Source organism: Macrobrachium rosenbergii, chromosome 3 (assembly GCF_040412425.1).
Source record: "Macrobrachium rosenbergii isolate ZJJX-2024 chromosome 3, ASM4041242v1, whole genome shotgun sequence".
Taxonomy (NCBI): domain Eukaryota; kingdom Metazoa; phylum Arthropoda; class Malacostraca; order Decapoda; family Palaemonidae; genus Macrobrachium; species Macrobrachium rosenbergii.
In genome coordinates, this window is record NC_089743.1 from 28,441,198 (window position 1) to 28,464,224 (window position 23,027).

The following is a 23,027-nucleotide window of genomic DNA, read 5'->3' on the forward strand; positions in this document are numbered from 1 at the left end:
CAGATTTGCAGAAACGAGAAGGAATGTGATTGTACCCTGAACAACACAAGTCTTTGAGGCTTTCAACAGAATAGTGATAACAGCTGGTCACAGCATTTGATTCAACCTTTTAATAGCCTGGAGAACCGGCGCACTGCTATGGCAGCCATGCTTGCAGGACAGCTATAATTCTATAACAGAAAGTAATTCCGTTTTCAAGAAAGACAATTCAGGATGTATCTTAAACACCAGAAAAAAATATACACCGACTAGAATCATATAACATATTCGTGAACACCCATAATTTCGTACACTGGCTCCTAGTTTGAAATTTCTCGTCAAAAATATAAGTATGCCATAGGGTCCGACAATGAGGTCTACCTCAAGTATTCTTTGTTAGCCCACGAACAGCTATTTCCCAGCACAAGGGTTCCTTTTGCCTCCTTGAAAAAGGCTGCGGAAACTTTTAATGAAGGAGTAACGTGTAACAGTGTCATCTTCACTTCACGCTGCTGCTGGAAGCCAAGGATATTGATCGGTCCGCTAAATAATGAAGTCTGATTGGCTTTCTGGTCAAAGCAGTATCTGGGAAGTTCTGATTTGTTAACAGGCCATCTTAGCAATGACTGATAAGTTTGAAATAGTTTTTCTAATATTTTCCTGTCTAGTTTGATATTCTCATCATATTTACTTCTACATAAGAGTAATCTCCAATCGGAAAATTAATCGTTATATCACTTCTATGAGGGTTACAAAGTCAAATACACTGTGCTTTTGTTTGATGGGTAAGGCACTATTACTCGCGTATGACTGGCTACATTCATCAGGATTTACTGTGTTTCTGGCTGAAACACATTGCCATCATTTACTGAAAGTAAAAAATAAATACTTTAAATATCATATTCATACGGTGAAACATTCATTTCGTAATGAGCAATTATAGATCAGTAAATGGATTATATTACCGCTACCAGGAAGGTTAAACCCATGAACACATTGTCTATTTGTCCAATTATCTACTGGAAATAAATTTCATCTTTAAGTAATTTTTTTCTCTTATCTTCTATTTGCTCCGTTTCTCCTATTTTCTAAGTGAGAAAAGTATTCAGTGGAAGCTTGTTTAGAGAAATCAATAGCCATTTGGTTTGTCAGTAAGATGTGAATAATAATAATAATAATAATAATAATAATAATAATAATAATAATAATAATAATAACAACAACATTGATTCATTATCTAAAACACGATCTTCCCATCTCACCAACAAAGACTTAAATAAACGCCAACAAACAACCAAAAATAAAAACCTTCAATTAGAATGCTCCCATTAATGAATATAATGTTCACATCCAGAGAAAACAGAGCGCCTATCGCTCTGACTCACAAAGTCGACAATAACAACAGACACGTCAATGCAGCTAATATTCATACTCCTCCAAAATGAACTTCCACGGTCGCACGCCCGAATGGGACGGCGAATGACACACGGCCAATAATGGTTGATATAACTTTACCGCACGCTGTTAGGGAACGGGTCATTCACGCTAACGCCAGGCTTATATATTGCAGGTTATTTTAAGCCTTTAAAAAACTACTGTAGGAAGAATGGCGACTGGATGACTTACGGTGCAAAAACATTCCTCCTTGAAAAACTTCACTATGAAGGTAAATGGCCGTGAGTAATGCTTCTTTGCCGTTCCATATATATATATATATATATATATATATATATATATATATATATATATATATATATATATATATATATATATATATATATATATATATATATATATATATATATATATATATATATATATATATATATATATATATATATATATATATAATATATAATATACATACAAGCACACACAAATACATAACTCTCTCTCTCTCTCTCTCTCTCTCTCTCTCTCTCTCTCTCTCTCTCTCTCTCTCTCTCTCTCTCTCTATATATATATATATATATATATATATATATATATATATATATATATATATATATATATATATATATATATATATATATATATATATATATATATATATTACCAAAAGTATAAAATGTATGTACTTCAAAACACCATTTTAATTATGATATATAAAATCAACCTTTCGATAAATGAAGCAATGGTATTTATTCCTCATGATCATTAATAACCTTTAATAAGAATGTCCTGAACTATAACAATAATATTAATAACAGCAATATTAACCTCGTCACCCGATAACAAATTGATAACCCACGTGTACTTCGTAATTTTACTGCAAATATGTCACACAAACGAACACCGAAATTGATGGCCATTAAATTCCACTATAAATAAATCCCATTCATCTGTCAAAAAACTAGAAGCAATAACAATGGCACCATTACCAGAGCAAACAAAACAATCCCAGAAAACGTCAAGCCAATGGCCAGTTAATAAAGTAACACCTATCCTAATTTCTCTTCCAAAGGACTCTCTAAACTGCAAGAATGGCGTCATGCTGAAGTACATAAATCAAACAAGGACTATTTTCGTTTCCATTCTAACAGCTATTTCTTTGTGCGGAATCCATGATCTTTCAAGAATTTGAACGTCCGGTTAGACATTGAAACATTTCCTTCATTTATTTTGTGGTTGGGTTAAAAAAAAAAAAAGGTGCCATACCTAGAGGCATGTTTTATAGTTAAGTATAGTTTAGTTTAACTAGACCACTGAGCTGATTAACAGCTCTCCTAGGGCTGGCCCGAGGGATTAGATTTATTTTACGTGGCTAAGAACCAACTGGCTACCTAGCAACGGGACCTACAGCTTAATGTGGAATCCGAACCACATTATGACGAGAAATGAATTTCTATCACCAGAAATAAATTCCTCTAATTCTTCATTGGCCGGTCGGAGAGTCGAATGCTGGGCCAACAGCGAGCTAGCCGAGAGCTCTACCCACCCCTCCAATGAAGAACTACTAGAGGCAAGATTTAAAATATGGTAAATGTCGTAGGACAAAGTAAACAGCGACCAAAATAATAGCACCTGCAACACTTCGTCGTAAATTCGTATGTATAAGGGGGAGAGAGATCATTAGGAGGCGACCTTACACTTGAGTACTGACAAAAAACATTAAAATATATGAAAAGCATACATTTGCAGCCATACACAAACAAACCACCTACCAATCCCAGCACACACAAGGATGCCAGGAGACAAGAGTATAGGCTGGGTTGCTGCATCAAAGGATAGAAAAAAGGAAGGATATGAAAAGAAAATATTCGTCTCCATATGACATTCTATCTCACTTTTTCTGTCGATGGGACTATCATATAACAATACTTCCCACCAACAATTCATTCTCTCTCTCTCTCTCTCTCTCAAAATGATTCCAGACATAGATACTGGTGAATTCTGTGGAATTTCTATGGTTTTTAATGAGACAATGTTTCCTCTTTTTCGTGGGAATAGAAGAGACCTATAATACGACTATTGTTAGTTTTCTAACACAAATGAGGGGGTGACACACTAAGTACAAAGATTGCCATAGGATCCATAAACATTCATACATATACATGGAACATCCAAAACTTGAATTGTGCACTCGTAGTGTACCCGGCATTTTCGCCTTACTAATATTTCAGTATTCACGACAACAGCGGTCTAATCATGTAAGTAAATGTCATAAAGTGTTAACCGGTAACGCAAGCTCTTACAAGAAATATACTTACAATAACAGTGAGTGTGAGATTATTCTAAATGGTACCGGTGTGGGCTCAACCGAGCACTTAAAAGTCTATAAAAAAAAAATAATTGTACAAAGGACACCACTATTTTGTGTGTGCATATGAGTGTCCCTGCGTGTGTGTTTAATGCTGGGGCCTCCGCAAGCACTCGCAAGCAAACACATGGGGAGGCGGGTCGATGGGTCACAATCATTACGTGTAGCCACACAAGCATCATTAAGCGTGTGTGTTTGATCAATTCCCTGGGTCCACTACATATACACTGGCCCCTGACCATTTCCTCTATTGGCGCTGATGGACGTCGCTCATTCATTACTATTCTCTATTAGTTGCTTCCCTTTGCTGTTGCTGCTGCTGTTGATGATCATGATGGTAACGACGATGATCACAGAGATGAAGAAGGCGATGATGATGATGATGATACGAGTGACAGTGCTCAAGATGAAGGGTGACGTTATGGTGGCCAAAAGTAAACATCCTCCAACGGAGACGATTTTAGGTGTGGTCACTCTACACCCAGGCAATTACCAACCCTCGACTGGAGACAAATCATGCATCAAAAAGCAAGTGATGTAGATAAGAGGTCAATTTTTAAATACGCTCCGAGAGTAAATAATGAGAAAGAGAATCTGGACGTGTATATCAAGGTAGTTACAACCTAATGATACTGCCATGAGAGATGTGGAAGAAGGAAGATTTATCATCAATCTTGTTATGGGCGGGGAGGGGGCGAGGGCAAATGAGCATTCAAATGATACTGTGCCTCTAAAAATACCTTCAGTTAATAAAATTAATTCCAAATTATTTATGTAACAAAAAAAAGGTGTTGTGGAAAATGCTACCGTGATTATCTTTCGTAGCCTCAAAACAAGAAAATCACCACAAAGGAAAAAGGACTGCCTTCAGGGGGAGAGTAAAATAAAAAAAGAACAAAACATTCCGGTGTGCCCCAATCCCCGTCTCTCCCCTGCAAGTCGTCTTTACCAAATCGTACATCATGTGGTCCATAGTTATGGAGGTATACGTGTACATATTATACGAAGTGTATGTTGGAGGGGGGAGGTTAAAAAATATGGGAGAGGGAATGGTGGAGGGGGAAGGAAGATAGTATAAGACCACCCACCTTCTCAACTTTCCAATGCTGAATATTCTCCACCATACAACTAGTAGAAGTCAGAAGTATTGTGTTTGTAGTAACAGCAGCAGTAGCGACAACAGCATTGGTAGAGTACTAGCAGTAGTATTAGTAATAGTAGTAGTAGCAGTGGTGGTGGCGGGAGGAGGAGGAAGAGGAGGAGGTGCTGTAAGTGTAACGAGCCTTCTAAAAACCTCATGCCAGGATGCTCTTTAAATATTCACTCGACTATAAATGCCTTTACTAGCGCAGAGCCGAGGAAAAGTGGCCCCAGCGGGAGACGTCTGGACCTCACGCTCCCCTTAAGGTAGTCGTAAACCACCATTTCCAAGACACCTTATCGTGGTCTTAGAGTGATCTTACGGCTAACACACATTCCTATGAAGACCAGCGCATCGCACTACTATGCCTTCCTAATACCACTATTCTAACACTGTCCCCAGCACCATCCCACCACCATGATCCCAATGCTATTGCCCACCATTCACATCAACCCACCCATATGCCCTATACTTCTCCCATTCCAGCCTAGTAAACATACCCATTTCAAAGCTTTACAAGCGTCTCTGCATGCACCTGAATTCGGAGAGCAATAGCAAATTTATGCAAACCCGCGGTTCCTTATATATATTATCAATAAATGTAGGAAGTTCTCCTTAATTTTATATTTAAAAAAATATAATGCATCCCGGCGACACAAGCAAGGACATTACAGTAACAATGGTAAATGACAATTATATTTAATTTCATTTACATAATATTTAAATAAAGATTTACTATTAAATAGAAAACAAAACAAAGAGAAAAAAAATACAAATAGTGACGAATAAAATCATGTCAGTATCATTTCACCCGTAAACAACGGAAAAAATATAATTCTGGATTATTCCAATCATAATAAGAATTCTGTTACGCACCAACAACAAAAAACTTATAATCACAGTTTTACACAAAGTTAGTATTAGTATTGCGATCCATACAAAAGAAGTCTTCATATCAATCCACGATTCGAGTGCCCGTTATGGTCTATGGTAGTCCAAAGAACAGCATCAGTAGACCGAAAAACCGTGAGTACACATACATACATACATACATTCGGTCTCCTAACAAGTCTTTTGGGATGAAATTGCTAGCCCCACGCCCCACTCGATTAGTTCAGACGGAATACTAGTGAATGGCCAAGTACTGTACATCTTGCATAAATAAATAGACAAGTCAACAAGGGAAAAAATCAAGACGCTTTAAAAATATGCCACGCAATAAGAAGGTAACATCATTTATGATAATGACCTTAGAATACTCAGCGAAGACATTAGGACTATACGAAGGAATATCTTACATATATACCGAAATCGCTTAAAATTACAGAATATAATTGTTAAACAAAAACTGACAAAATATTATTCCATTACAGACGTGAGAGAGAGAGAGAGAGAGAGAGAGAGAGAGAGAGAGAGAAGAGATTTATTTTGCCAAAATTAAATTGATAACCTTGAACCAAAGACTCCAGTACACTTCCCTAAAACTAAGAAATCTAATTACTCTGTCACACTGAAACAGGGAGCTCTAAAAATCGATGACACCACTCTAGCCTCCCAAAAAATATGCAGCCTTATTAATGATACATCAAAAATATCTAACCTTTATGTCAGAGTTCGTCAGGTCAAAACACAATTATCATACTGCAAAGAGGAGCAAGTTTACCTGAAAGTAAATTATCCTTCAAATGAACACGAACACACACACACACACACATATAAATATCTATGTCTATATATACATAAATACACACACACACACATATATATATATATATATATATATATGTATATACTATATATACATACATATATATGTGTGTGTGTGTAAAAGACTCGCATTAATTGGTAATGATGCGTGATTTACTAGTGATAATACATGGGTTCGAAACAACTGCAACAAGGAAGCAACATGGGCACGGTTTGTCAAAATCCGATGGGCCTCTCTTGACTTACGCATTAAATCAGGTACGTGTTGGTTGTTCGAGTTGAATGGAACACAAGCTATGCAGGGTGGAGCAAATAGCTACCAACTTCCTCTTAAAATACGAACTAAAAGTCGGATGGATAACACCCTTTTAACTGTCTCATTTAAGGAAAAGAATATATTTCCCATTGCATGTACAAAAATGAGGCGTATTTATATTTTGTTGCAGTTAAAATTATCAAATTCTTTGGTATACACGAATAAAAGCGCTTGTCCATTTGAATGTAGGGGATATACGCAACTCTGTAGTAATATAAATATGCATATATGGAGTATTTAGAAGGCGACGAAAACCATATCAATACATGCAGGGTATATATACATATATATATATATATATATATATATATATATATATATATATATATATATATATATATATATATATACATACATATATTATATATACATATATATATATATACATATATATATATATATATATATATATATATATATATATATATATATATATACACACACACACACATATATATATATACATACACATATATATATATAAAGTATAGACTGACATGAGAAAAAGTAGACTGGACGTCATCCAAACATAATGTTTGTTTTCAAGTTTTATAATAAGTATGATTAACCCTTTTGGAGCTACAAATGAAGAGCATTATCTATTATCACTAATACTTTATATAATGCTCTGCCATAAAAGTTTCCGAGTTTCTAAGTTTGTTCGAATAGGTTTTAGTAATGGGTCACCTCTGTTACATTACCTACCAGTCTAGCGAGTTGAACTTTAGTAATATATTCACATAAGAGCTGACAGGAATGGCAGCATATTTATGGCCCATGAGAAAGTCTGCGGTAGCAAGAACCCACATTTCACTTACTTGAAGCCTTTACTCGGTACACGTTGGATTCCCTAATATTCAAGGCAAGTATGCACTGGAAGAAAAAAAAAAAAAAGACAAAAGAGAGAGAGAGAGAGAGAGAGAGAGAGAGAGAGAGAGAGAAACACTAAAGACAACCGGCAAATGTATATTTCAATATATATTACAAAGTTAAACAATATTATAAAGTTTTCCAAAGCTCTGGTTATGTATTTATGTATACAGGATTGAGAGATAAACAAAGGACGGTCATCATCAAGGAACAGAATGTAACATCATGTGATGCAGTGCTCTATAAGAAGAATAAGACTAAGATATATTATATATATATATATATATATATATATATATATATATATATATTATATAAAATAAAAGTTATTTGGCATGATTAGATCTCTAAGGATTGCTACAGAACACAGGCATACGTCAAAATATCTTTTAAAGCCTGACAACTATATTACCTTGAACATCAGAGAGGCAAGACCCAGGGTCAGCAACCTCATATAATTTCAAATAAAAAAAAACACGTTATTATATATATAATATATATATATATATATATATATATATATATATATATATATATATATATATATATATATATATATATATATATATATATATATATATATATATATATATATATATATATATATATATATATATATAAATAAATGAAATATGAGTACATCAATATTATTAAAACATGGAGAAACGCTTTGAAGAAGGCAGGTAGGGGATGGGTAATGCTACTGTGTTATGAGGGGTGGGGGGGGGTAAAGAGACGGCCAAAACAAATGTGTCCAATGGCCCAAACGACTTCCAGTTCGCCAGGCCATTAGCCAAGAAAGTTTCCCTCTCGCAGATACATCTAGTCTTCCCACTTGCATCTAGCTTTGCTAGTTGTAGCCAATTAATTTATTTTTAAGCTGGATACTCAGTCCGTCATTTACTTAATTCTGATCAGCAATCGCTTGTCTTCTAAAGTCTATAAAAACAATGTAAGAACACATGACAACAGCAATCATTACCCTCAAAAAGTAAGCCAAATATCTACCTATTCTGCCGGGTGGGAACCTATCAAAAAGTTCATTTGCGGTGTTTTGGTGAAAGTAAGAATAGTATATACACAATAATCATTATTACCAATAATTAATAAGTAATCAAACGGAAATATCACCATTGCATAGAGCAATCCAAAACTCAAAAAACAAAAATGCTCTAGTTGCAAGTACAGTAAAACTATTTATAAAATACCATAAAAATAAAGCAGATGAAAATAAAAATAAACGGACTAGAATAGTATACGAAGATTTTACATAATGCATGAAACACGACAAAATAAAATAAAAGGCTCAACGCTTGAAACATTAGGGTTGCGGTCACATCATTACCACGCATTTGCAATGCATTTCCGTTAAAATCCATTAACAGACCATGTAGGGTTGCCATTTCTGCGAAGCGATGAAGTCATTCGCTTACAATAAAACATTCTGCTTTCAACCCCACACAAGGGATTCGGTGTCGTTAAAAGAAGTTTGTGAGGAAGAAAAGTAAATTAAGATAACACGCATACTACATACAGTGTATATATACAGTGTGTGTGTATATATATATATATATATATATATATATATATATATATATATATATATATATATTTTTTTTTTTTTTTTTTTTATCTCCCACAAACTGCTTATAATGACACCGATTCCCTTTTGTAGAGTTCAAAGTATATTCCATAATAACTGTCCTCCTTTCACGGAAGTCTTGATAAATGTAATATAGTTATCAGACTTTAAAAGATTTTTTGACATACGCCTGTGTCTGTACCAATCCCTAGAGATCTAATCATGCCAAATAATTTTTATGTATTTAATTGCTAACTTAGTAAATATTTTATCCTGTGTTTTCTATGTAGCTGTAGCTGACTCGTAACTTCAGTGCCTTAGCCAGCTTCTACTTTTGAGCCAGAACCTTCAAGATTAACTAAGGAACAAGCACGTTCGAAATGAGTTTCCTTTTTATTCTACTTTGTTAGACATTCCGATTTCTTATTGGAGTGACATCACCGAAATCCAACTGAACACCATGGATGCTTTACGCAATAATATGAAAAGCAGCATATCTTTCAAATATCATGACATAATTTGCTAAATTTGCTCACAAGAACTAGCAGCTTTGCTTAATGATCTTAACCTGGAGAAACCTAACTGCCCCTTTTACTCCAGCGAGAGTACTACAAATTTGTTTTTTACCTCTGAACAATACACCTACTCAGTGTTCTCGAATAATTGGTATTCTTAATTCATAACTTCCTTTGTCTCTCGTTCAGTTACTACTCTGGCACTGAGAAATCCCTGGCTCTGACTCGGAATCGAGATACCTGCTAAGAGGCTTTTCCAAAACGTAACGAGACAGTGGCACAATTCTATTATTCACAATAGACTTCTTAGTGGTTTTTGTTTGTTTCTTTCCTGACCGTTCAAGTCTCATAAAAATTCAAATAAAAATAATTTAGTATATGTCAGGAAACCTTACTTTTATATAAAATATTTAATTGAGAAAAAAAATATTTACCAGAACCACACATGGAATAAAATACACAAAAAATATACATATTTAATGAAAGGCCTCGTCTACAGGAATTACGACATAATGTCTGGAAAAACAATAAATTAAAAAAAATACCAATTCATGGATTATTTAAATAGTTACAAAAGAAATCTTAAGTGAAAATGTGATAAGCTGTAAATTTGTTAACAGATATAATAAACACCACCTACTGGATCGTAAATAGAACATGTAACGCAACTTGAAGGCCAGAAAAAATAACTACCACGTAAAAAATGAAAAACGTAAATATTTCATGAACAATATATATATATATATATAATATATATATATATATATATATATATATATATATATATATATATATATATATATATATATACATACATACATACATACATACATACGTACGTACATACATACAAATATATTATACAATGTATGTACGTACGTGTGTGGATGTGCATAAACCAATGCAAGAAATATGACATGCAATATGAATCACGAGAGCCGTAAGACGCAAGTGAATGAAGTAGGCCTATATGAACATCTGAAATAACTATCTACAAATTCCAAAAACGTGGCAAACATCCGGCGATCTCCGTAAAATACTTGTAAAGAGTAACATCCCCCACATAAAAAATAAGCAGCTTCTCTTTTAATGAAGATACACAAACCTCCGGTACATATAACGACGAGCAGAGAGATTAATTTCTTAGGATATTAACCTCGCTGCCCCACCCAAGCTAAATACAACCAGGAAATTAAAACAGTTACCCCTTCCGGTCCCCACCCCAACACCCCGCCATCATCTCCCCAACCTTTTTTTCTTCCAGCTTGATTTTTTTTCCCATGTCGACGGGAGATAATTGAGTGTCAGGAGAACATCATTCAACCCCCTAAACAACTAATCACAAACCCCTCCCGTCTGCCTACCGCTCTCTCTCTCTCTCTCTCTCTCTCTCTCTCTCTCTCTCTCTCTCCTTCCCTTTAGGTGACCTCCTCCAGTAGGATCTGTCACACAATTTCATTATCCTCCAACTCTTTATCTCCCTGTATTTCCTTTTCTCCTTGTGGATTTTCTCTCTCTCTCTCTCTCTCTCTCTTTTCTCTCTCTCTCTCTCTCTCTCTCTCTCTCTCTCTCTCTCTCAAGTCCTTTGCCGTTTCATTAATGTCCTTCCACAATATCTTTCCATCACCGTGGCAAACTCAACGACTCAGCCTCGTCCGTTTGCCCTTAATACAAAAAAAAAAAAAAAAAAAAAAAAACCCTCCCATGACAGACAGAAACAAACTCCAGTCAGCCATGAAATGTGAAGAGGGCAAACCTTTAGAAGTACATCATGGTTATTGCGAATTTACATGAAGGTCTTTGTTATGTATGTTCTCTTTTTCTCAGAATACGATAATCGTACAAGAAAATAAAACTGAAAATAGACTTCGGTACAAATATAAAAATTACTTATTCAAAAATTTCACAGCAACGTCATCTCCAAACTATTATTTAACCAAATTATCTTTTTATTTTGCAAATAAAATTTAGTTAGACCACAAAAAATATTGTAATTATGCAAACTTTACATCACTAGAAGCCAAATTTTCACGGAAATTAATATTGTGTGAGTTACGTTTTAGTATTTCAAATTTCACTGAAATATACGGAAATGTATCTGGCACTAGCATCCAACCTCAAATACTAAGAAATAATCCAATCCTCCGCAAGTCAATCAAATCATGAGAAATACCCACTTGTTTTTCCCGTGTCAATGTAAAACGACTTGTTTTAGGTCACCTGCTGCCAGTCAGCATAACCTGATTATTACAAGATTTACTAAAAATAAACTCATGTAAATTCCTACCTTTAAAAAAAATTTGTAAAGGTGCTTACGGTTTTTACTGGACTGTGCTGTTATTTTTCAAAGTTGAGTCATCAATCAACGGTGACCAAACACAAAAGATGAAAAATCTAAATATTTCAGAAACTAGAGAATGGAAAATAATTTACCGCTTACCACCCATAGTTCCAGGTTACACCTGTAAAAAGAAAAAAAAAAATCTGTGCGCACCCGCCTTTTCACCTTGGTGATTGTTTCACATAAATTTTCGGAAAATCTTCAAGCCTTTCTACCTCAATAACATTGCCATGACCGCACCTATCCCACCTCACCCTTCCGTCTTGAAAACATTCCTTACAAAACCTATCTTCCGTCTCCAGTTTTAAGAGCTCCCCGAGGACCATCCCAACCTCTCACTCGCCACCACCTAGTTCTAAGCAACCCCACCCAGTCTGCTGCCTGTACACATCAGACACAAACATACACACAAACCTCGTAAGTCGCGGTTCGTTCTTCGTCTTTATCACCCAACTTGTCTTATTTACCAACACCCACCCTTGTCACTTTATCCCCCTTTCATATGAAGCCCTCCCCTCCTCCCAACAACTCTCCTCTACTATGTCTCTATTACCACCACCTTCGCCACTGCCATCTAGTGCTCAATTTTTCATCCTCAGAAGATAACTCCTCCGGCGTCCTTGCCAGTTTTCTCCTTGTGCTCTTTCTTGTTCGACGAAGGAAATCGCTAGTTTTTGTGGTAATTTCTTTCTAGGAGTCTAGTGACCTTAGGAATCTATTACGCTATATACACAGAATAATTTCTTACCTTTCCAAGCTTTTTTATGGTCTTTGTTTGCCAATAAATATGCTTAGTCGAACGTCGGAGGTTAAACAAAGAAGATTAGTTTCTAAAGTTATTAAAAACCACTCATTTTCATATATAATTTTAGTGGAACATTTTTAGACAGAGTCTCTCTCTCTCTCTCTCTCTCTCTCTCTCTCTCTCTCTCTCTCTCTCTCTCTCTCTCTCTCTCAATTCAACGAAGAAAAAAGATTATTTTATATATGAAAAATATATATATAGGGGGTAATCTGCAGTTTTCATTGCTCAATATATCTTTACTAGTTAATTCATTTATCTACACAGAGCGTCTTCCCGAACATTAAACATAAAAATGAAAGAAGCAATAAATAAAGAAAGAGATTACAGAAGAACAAATGCAGAGTGGCAGCAGAAAACTGACTTGTAGTTAAAAAAAGATAGGAATATCGCTCATGTGTCAGCTTGGAATCTTTTTGAATATTCAGAATGTTTCCAATTATCTTCGAGGAATTCAGGCTATTTGTCTTTCACGTGACAGGATGAGCAGATACACAAAATTGAGCAAATAAATCTACTAATACAGAATCACAGACATATATACGAGCATGGATGAATCTTGCGCATGAACGCTTCTAAAACAATATGCTAGCATGTATATGCACGATACATATACTATTTATACTCTTTGTACTGCATGCAAAAAGAAAAAATCACAAACTATAATTATTGTGGGATATTTCTATTCTTAATTCGTTAATGTCAAATCGTTCCTTTCCAGGAATCTCACTTATTTCATAACACGAATCCAATATAAGACACATACTTATTCTCACTTGCTTCCTCTTGCTTCACATAAAAGCCAAGCTCATCTTTGATCTCTCTCTCTCTCTCTCTCTCTCTCTCTCTCTCTCTCTCTCTCTCTCTCTCTGAACTTGCTATAGAAATATGTCCACTGCCGACATTTACTCCCAAAATTCACTTAAACCCGGTGAGCATGTCCGCCTCGGCTGGTTACAACAGATTCAACTTTTTTTTTTTTTTTAAGGAAGATAAAGCGGCCCTAGGGATTCTATTTCGAGGTTGAAATAGTAATGGACATACGTCGCCCCTTTTAATAAAAACAGAAACATAAATGACAGAACAATTAAGCATCAAGATTACAAAAGAAATGTTTATGTGTAACCGAAAGTTCATTACCAAGTAATAATACTCAAAACGCCTACCGATAAACACAGAACCACCCACAAATATTATATATATATATATATATATATATATATATATATATATATATATATATATATATATATATATATACATTGATACTAATAAAAGCCAAACAGAAAGTTTTCATCATATTACCTAGGAAAGTCCGACCACTTATTATTTAATCGGCAAACAGAGTCATGACCCCGCAGAATAAGCTAGAGCCGTTATGAAACAATCAAAACGAATAATTAATAATCTATCCATCCATGGCATCATAATAAATTTTGCCAATAATTCTTCTTCTATAACACATAAATGAATCAAAGGACTTCTTTCAACCTGCAGCGCTACATCCAGCTGTCAAATTACTAAATCCTTTTTAATATTTTCACGCTGAAAAATTTTTACGGCTTAATGTTACACTACTTGGGATAATTTATCATAAAAACATTCCCTTCCCAAATTACTAAGCGCTCGCAAATGATTAAATGTGACTCCTACGCAAACATATACATCATTGGGGAATAGAGCTACCTGTGCATTTCATTGTTTTCCTTTATGCGATTATGACATTTTAACGAGGTAAAAATAAGCACTTGTGTGAGTGTGTGTGCATAGAACATATAGCCACGAGGAAAATGAAGCAACAGAGAAAGATCTTTCGCCTTTACTCTATACCATTCTCAAGCATACTGGTTCTGTACCATTCTCAAGCATACTGGTTCTGTTTGAGAATGAACACAAGTGAAGGCGAACGATTTGGCACTCCGTTATTTTACCTGTCTCGGGATCATCTACCCTAGTTTTATTTTACATCCCTTTTTAATTCCATTGACAGAAGTTCACTAAATAAATACGCCTAATGACAAATCTTGTTGGCAGGGTATGTATATATGTATATATACAGGCTAATAATTTTTGAAATTCTCTTGTGTACAACGATCATGTTTATGCGTAGAGCCTACTATCTAAATGCTTCTTATTTCCTAAAATTTTTAATGTTGCAAAACTTTTCATTACCTAAGAAATGTTTTCATTATAGGAACTATTATTCATTTACAACACAACGGAGCATTTGAAGTCTAAAATATCCATGCAGAACACAGGTTCTATTATAAAAAGAATCCAATGAAAACCGAAATATGTATCGATACTCAAATTTCCTGATGTGTTTTTCACATATAACCAATTACGGACTTCAAAAGTAAACTTTAGGATAACTACTTCTAGCATACAAATGATTGTCTAAGTCATATCATTACTTTCAACACATTTATGAGGTACATTGTGCCTAAAAAAAATTTGTTGAAATAACGGAAAGGCGCTTTGTGCCATCAATTTTTAATCTATCTCCTGTGGCCTACACTATATCTATATATCATACATATACATATATATATATATACATACATATATATATATATATACAAATATATATATACATCTATGTCCTGTGGTCTACGCTATATCTATCTATCATATATCTATCATATATATATATATATATATATATATATATATATATATATATATATATATATATATATATGTATATACATACATATAAATCTTTCCTTTAAGGATTACAAGATGCACAAGAAAAGCTAAATTTAATAACGTGTATTGAGTTGCTTTTAATTAAAAGCCCTCCTTCCTCTCTTAACTAATCTGTCTCCCTTCTCTCCTTTTCTTCTTCAATTTCTTCCACAAACGAACAAGATGAAACGTTTACATTAATCAACGTTATTTCTTGATGTTTTAACTTGAATTCACCATACACAAATGCATATATATTCATCCATGACAACTGATACGTTTTTAATGGCTCACCCTTTCAGCATATACAGTTTTTCCTTTGCTTTACTCTCGCGTAATCTGCGGCAAAATATAAGACTGATTGCGAGGACTACCACTGTGATAATTATTTTAGTCGTATTAAGAAATAATTTTACCCATAATATGAGACATCCTCTACTACACAAGATGACAAAGGTAATAATTTTTTAAAGGAAAACTAAGAAAAATAAATGTTGAGTTACACTCAAGAAGGAATACAAAGGCTGTTCTTATGTATTGGCTGCTCATTTACGAAAAAAAAAAAATTAATTCCAGTAATCTAACAACACAGATTTAAACCCTATTTTAGGAGATATATGAATAAATGTGTATAAAAATATAATGTGCACATGAAATCTAATATGCTGCAACGTCTGAAAACATATTATACATAACTAAAAAGACAACAAAGTCAGACCAATTAGAAGACGTTGTACTTCATGAAGCTATTTTAAGCATTTTCATAATAAAACTTCAAACACAGAAACAGACCTGATTACAATGTCCGAGGGACTTTCCAAGAGTTCCCAAATGTCGGAGACTGCAATAAAAATTTGTCGATTTATAATAGGCTTCAAAACGCTCTTGGTAATGGTCACTAGTGACACTGAAAAATTTAAATATTTATGTTACCATTCGAGTCTTCTAACAGTAAAGAGGAAATAACACTCAACAAACGGCACAATAATTTTTCAACTTCAAGATTTTTCAGTCAACAAAGTATTATTACAATTACATTAATATCTTCGTATGCAAATGACAATTGGAGAATATCTTGATAAACTTTCATTGAAAACTTCGTCACAGAGTGACAGAGTAAAATTACTTTCTTCTCTTCGCTACGGTCCTCTCAATATCTTCAGTTATCAAAGTTTTCAAAATATATCTTAAAAGTTTCCTTTATAAAATACTGATATATATCTCCAAAATTCGAACTGAATTCTCTTTTGATAGGGAGGAAGTGTACAAGAATAATGGGAACAAGAATATAAGGAAATAACAACAGCTTGACGGCGAAGGGAGACAAAGGCTCACAGAAACGCGCAATCCGGGAATTGTTGAACGCTTGAGCCCACATTCTACCTCAAGCGCCCATGTCACTTTTAAGATATAATCATCGCACAATTAAGATTGCCATTTGCAAACTAATTAAACTAATTAACTCTAGCAGAGCCATTCTACTTGGATATCCAAACCATCTAAACCAGATGAACACAAATCATTACCAGCTACGCAAAACCAATTAAATACAAAGTTGATCTTTCTATCCGCCAAGCTCTCAACTTTTCTGACATTTCATTAGTCAAGGTCAAAAGAGTGTGAAAGCCAATGAGACAAACACACACACAGAGAGAGAGAGAGAGAGAGAGAGAGAGAGAGAGAGAGAGAGAGAGAGAGAGAGAGAGAGAGCGAGCAAACCGTTCACCGAATGTAATTACCAATACAAATTATAAGGTCATCACTGATATACCTGGCAAATTTCATAGTTCCATAACCTTATAATTTTAAAGTGGTTAACAATGAGTAATTACTCCATACTTGCTTTCCATTACGAATACACGCATGTACATAATCCGCGATTATACTGCGGAAATTGTCCTTTCGAGAAAAAAAAATATATCCCCAAATCCACAAATGAGGCATATCCAAAGATGCCGTATTTTTTGAGAGGTGTGTTAAAAAAACAAAACATATCTCATCAGGGGCTAGAGATTCCTACTTTCGATTTTCTAATCCAAATCTTTCATTATTTATAAATCATAACTACAAACAAAGTTACAATTTTTAATATATATAGAGACTCTCTGTTAATGGAATCATTGCATGAACCATGCATAATATTAAAGTATTATAATGGGGTAAACTGGTGGCACAATGAATTTTAAATAACATGGCAAAATCAAAACGCAGCTTTACTAAGTACCCCTACCAGAGTCAACTCATTTATACCAGAGCACAATTTAAGGCCACGATAAACATCAAACATCTATATTAGAGCAGGAAAACTGTCAATAATTTCGAGGAATCTCGCAGATATAAGTTTACCACTTCTCAACAATAGAGTATCAGCGTCACAGAAACTTGCATGTGGCACTTCATATATGCCAGTATTAGACTAAGGTACATTACAATATAGCCAGTAAGTGTAATTACTGATTTTTCAAAGAGATATTTCATACATTTGAAAATATAAAGCATGTACTTACGTTCGATGCTACAGTTCATGATACACATACCTGAAACAGAATAAGCCAAGAATTAAAAATCAAATGGGTAAATCTACTTCGGTAGCTTACAACTAAAACAATAAAAACTGAACTACAATAAATATATATATATATATATATATATATACAATTATATACACATCAGACATACATACACACACACACACACACACACACACATATATATATATATATATATATATATATATATATATATATATATATATATATATATACACATAAACATATATATATATATATATATATATATATATATATATCTATATCTATATACACACACACACACACACACACACATATATATATATATATATATATATATATATATATATATATATATATATATATATATAAAATATATAATGTATAAAACACAGTTACAGGAAATACAAAATTTAAATGTAATACTTTAATAAAATAAAACCGAAATATATGATCATGCACAGTTACTTCAGCAGCAGAAACAAAGCAGAAAACATTTCCGCGAAGCCAAAACAGGAGGCAGTGCAATATATGGCACTGGAATTTGATCCACGAACAACTCCAACTTTCCAGGCAGATATTCTGCAGCGTTAAAAGGTTATTTGAATTTAGAAATCGGACAACCTCCAAAATCAAGCTAGCCTATACAAAAATGTATGCTCTTCTTTTCCTCACCCTCACACAAATTATATATATATATATATATATATATATATATATATATATATATATATATATATATATATGTGTGTGTGTATATATATGTGTGTGTGTGTGTGTGTGTGTGTAAAATTAAATTAATTACCCGGGTGTATGCGGAGGTATTGTTCTCATACAGTAAAGGTATCATTGCTTTTACTTTACAAAGTCTAATGGGATTTCTCATTTATCGAAGTACTGAACTAACCTACCTATATCAAAAAAGTGAAATGATACAATAACGTAAAAGACTATACCGAACGGCATTCCACTGCAAATTTTTCCACGATATACCCACATGTCCGCCCATAAGAAAAACACAAAAACATTCTTAAAAACCAAATATTTTGATACACGAGGGTTATGGATGCAACTATTAAGTAGCTCGAATGACTTGACTGACGGTCTTATGATGCATCATGTACAGTACTACAATTTGGTCATGATTTTTACCACTCAACCTAACCAGAAAATACTGCGTCGGATACCAGATTGTTCACGTTATTTTACACTTTCCACAGCATGGGTATTATTTTGAAGGTCAGACGTCTGAACTTCAGTGTCCGTTTTACTTATCTGTAATTTCCATACTAAGGTGTACTAGCCCACAGCAATGTAATGATCTTTGGAACCAATTACTTGATCCTCGTAAACCAATTTATGGACAAATTACAAGATTCAGATCAAAATTATTTCATGTTTTCCTGACTACAAAAATCTGGTAAGAAGTGATTAAGCTTTTGACTAATAATAATGACGTACTTCCAAACCAGAGAGAGAGAGAGAGAGAGAGAGAGAGAGAGAGAGAATTCTTCAATTCACACATTCTCCACACATAGTTTACTGGGAAAATTTTCGAAACTGTAAGAGCAAAATTAACATTAAGTGATTTGCATGGATGGATTATTTATGCATGTCCACTGATGCGACACATCACCATAATCCCTAAAAGCCAAGAGCCCGAGCAATTAATAGAAACAATCCTGATGCTAAAGCTATTTCAGATCCCGCAGTTCTGTTTAGTGTGACTTAGGAGACCTCAGCAGAATCTTTTTTTTTTTTTTTACAAACATTTGGTTGAAAATATTTGTAAATATTCAAACTTAAGTCACGAAGTAAAAAACCTACATTACTTCTTATAGTTTATATGAAAAAAAAAATGGTTTTCAAGTAGAATGGTATGGATTGTTTAGTATGTAAAATTTCAGGAAGCTAAAATTATAAAATGTTAAAAATCCTCTAGTATTAGCATAAGAGCCATAACGATTATTAAATCTTTCCATTATCTTAAGTACACTCGTAAAATCAACAAAGCTTCAATTTTTCTGGTACACAATTTTAAATAACAGTAATATATTACAGCCAGGTTTTTCCTATCATCAGATTTAAATTTCCTCACTTTTATATTTTATTGGGCCCAAAAGTCTTTCTCGGCATCCATTCCGGCTCACACCTTTTCATGCCCTCATTCTCATCCTCTTACTTCTTTCCTCTTAGTTCTTGAAGCACGTAAGTGATCCCTCTTTCCATCCCTCCGTCTGGCATTTCTTCTCGGACAAGTAAATCCACTAATAACTGCCCAGAGCAAACACGCGCCAGGCTCTTCATTTAGTGCAGCTTTTGGGTTCAACTACTGGTATCACCACACTACGAGTCTTGCAGAGCCTGCCTCTGCTGGTGCTTTGGCACCTGGTTCCGTTCCAACTCTTGCTCCTGTTCCTGATCTTCATCGGCAGGCTACCACGGTCATACACCGCTTATTCCACAAGAACATTTTGACACCATCCAAGCCTTCGTGCTGGTAATTCGCGCCTGAGGAATTCATGCCTCCTGACGAATGCAAGCAACCGAAGGCAGGATAAACGAGCGCGATTTTAAGGTCTTTCTGAAGTATCAATTGCAAATAGAAGGCATACCTGATTACATTGAACAATTCTCTCTTCTCTTTTTTCTTACAGCAATCAAAATGCCAATTGCTTAAACGCAACCCTTTTATTATATTTTTCATTCCTTTATCGAAAAAATCTACTTTCATTCTTTGATTGCCAAATCAATGATGAAACCCTTGAGCAAAATTTTTCAACAAAATCAGCTTTTTACTAATTTTTTATGCATTTTCACGCTTCCAAAATACAAAGGACTTTCGAATACCCAGTCCATCCCATCCAGGCAACACTTTCTCTGTATACCCCTTACTTTAAAATTCCGAATTTTACACTTTTCGACTACCTATCTTCCTCGTTCTCTCCACAGAGACAAACCACTCAAAGCAATCTAGCCTGAAAAGCGGATCCCTCACAACGCACTGACTCATCTTTTTACTAGTACCAACTTCTTCCCTTATCTTATTTTTCATCCCTTTTTACGAAAAATATAATAGGCAATTCATTCTTTTGCATTGTTTCAACCTTTTTTCCTTCACCACAGCGTCATCTGTACTCCACTTCCATAAAGGATAGTTGGTTCAACATTCCCATCAATGAAAATTTGTAGAAATTTTCCTTTTTCCTTGGTATGCCTACTCTGTGCCTTACCTTCTATCTATTTACTGTCATCTATCGCAAATACTCTAAAAATACCTATAAAAGCAACCATTTTTATTCTTCCACCAATCTTACTGACATTAATTTCTTTATCTTCCTAGCTTCCAATGACCCTCTTACAAAAACTTTTCTTCTTTCCCTCTACTTCTCTTCACTATCAAAATACTTAACATGGTGTCATCTACAATAGACAACCATTCTGCACTCATTCATGGCTCCTTTTGTTGTCGCACAGCATTGTACCTACATCTACCATTCTTCTCTGATTTTTCACTGCATTATCAACAAAAATCTTAAATGGGTAAGGAAAAATTATACTTGCCTTATATCCATTTTTATACACACACATTCCTTTAGAAATATTTTCCCTGGTCCCGGCACACCCTGCATACAATGGTCAGCCAATAAATCACCCTTTCTCCACATCAAGGCATCTCCCTTGTAATCCTATCAATTCCTGTACCATTAAATTTCTCAGCCACTGAATTATCCTTATTACATCCTCAAAAGTCACTTCCACAAGCATTAGCATAACTTCGTTAACCCTCTCCACTCTAGCGTTACTCAGATCTTCCAGCAAATTTTCAAAATCCTTTTTCTCATCCACTTTGTTTTGATTACCTTACTCATTTCCTTGTATAGCATTTACTGTTATATTATTATATGTTTTTTTTGCAACGACAGCTCAAGCAATCTTTCTTTTCCTTCAACATTCCCCTAACCTTATCTTTAAACCAATTTTCCCCCTTTCCCTACTCTGGTATATCTGCAGACACCCACCAAGCTCATTTTCTACCAATCGGCTCCTTATATGCAAATTTCACTTCCTTCTCATCCAATTTACATTTGATAATCACATTTATAGACACCTTTTAAGTAAACACATTATTATTATAACTTTTACTTCAACAAGACATTGTTCAGATACAGTATACCTCCGAAAATTGCTTTTCTGTATATTACATCAATGAACCTACTTTTTTATATGCTTTTATCTGTTTTGTATTCAAATATAATTAAATGAGAACTTTTCATAACTTTTCCTTTGCCAAGTATACTCCTGTTATTTGGAACCCTGTAGTTCCAACTATAAAGTTATTCCAAAACCTACTTCCACACGATTCTCTCTATTCTTATTTATTCTTGCCTCCCCATATGTACACACATTAGATATATATCTCTCTAACTAACTATATATATATATATATATATATATATATATATATATATATATATATATATATATGTCAAACACACATAAGGAAGAAATGAAACACGGTTGTAGATCATGACTGATATTTACTTTATTGCTAACTAAGCCATCTTCAGAGGACTGATACAAAGTGGTAGAAATTCAGAATAAATATGCAACCAGGACAGTTCATATGAACATACAAACACTTGGAAAACAAGTATTTGCAACTGACAGGTGTTTGTAGACATGGGACTACCCTTCTTAGTGACAGGTAAAATTTCTCACAAATTCTCGTGGAGCCCACTTCCCTTACCCCCCTCAACCTTGGATGTTTGATGAAAAGGAAGAAAATGTGGAC

General features: G+C 34.2%; 1 protein-coding gene across 9 annotated transcripts in view; it reads right to left on the reverse strand.

The window, feature by feature from the left end:
• The window catches only part of Lar (tyrosine-protein phosphatase Lar), a 1,190,865-nt gene that overhangs the window by 1,021,610 nt on the left and 146,228 nt on the right, over nucleotides 1–23,027 (reverse strand). For 6 of the 9 annotated variants that reach the window (XM_067129416.1, XM_067129407.1, XM_067129357.1 and 3 more), the window contains exon 1: nucleotides 18,209–18,238. The exons of the other annotated variants lie outside the window; for them this stretch is intronic. In XM_067129416.1, coding sequence (XP_066985517.1) covers nucleotides 18,209–18,236 — 28 coding nt within the window. In that variant the 5' untranslated portion in view covers nucleotides 18,237–18,238. Of the gene's footprint in view, nucleotides 1–18,208; nucleotides 18,239–23,027 lie in introns of those variants that run through there. 9 annotated transcript variants of the gene reach the window in all.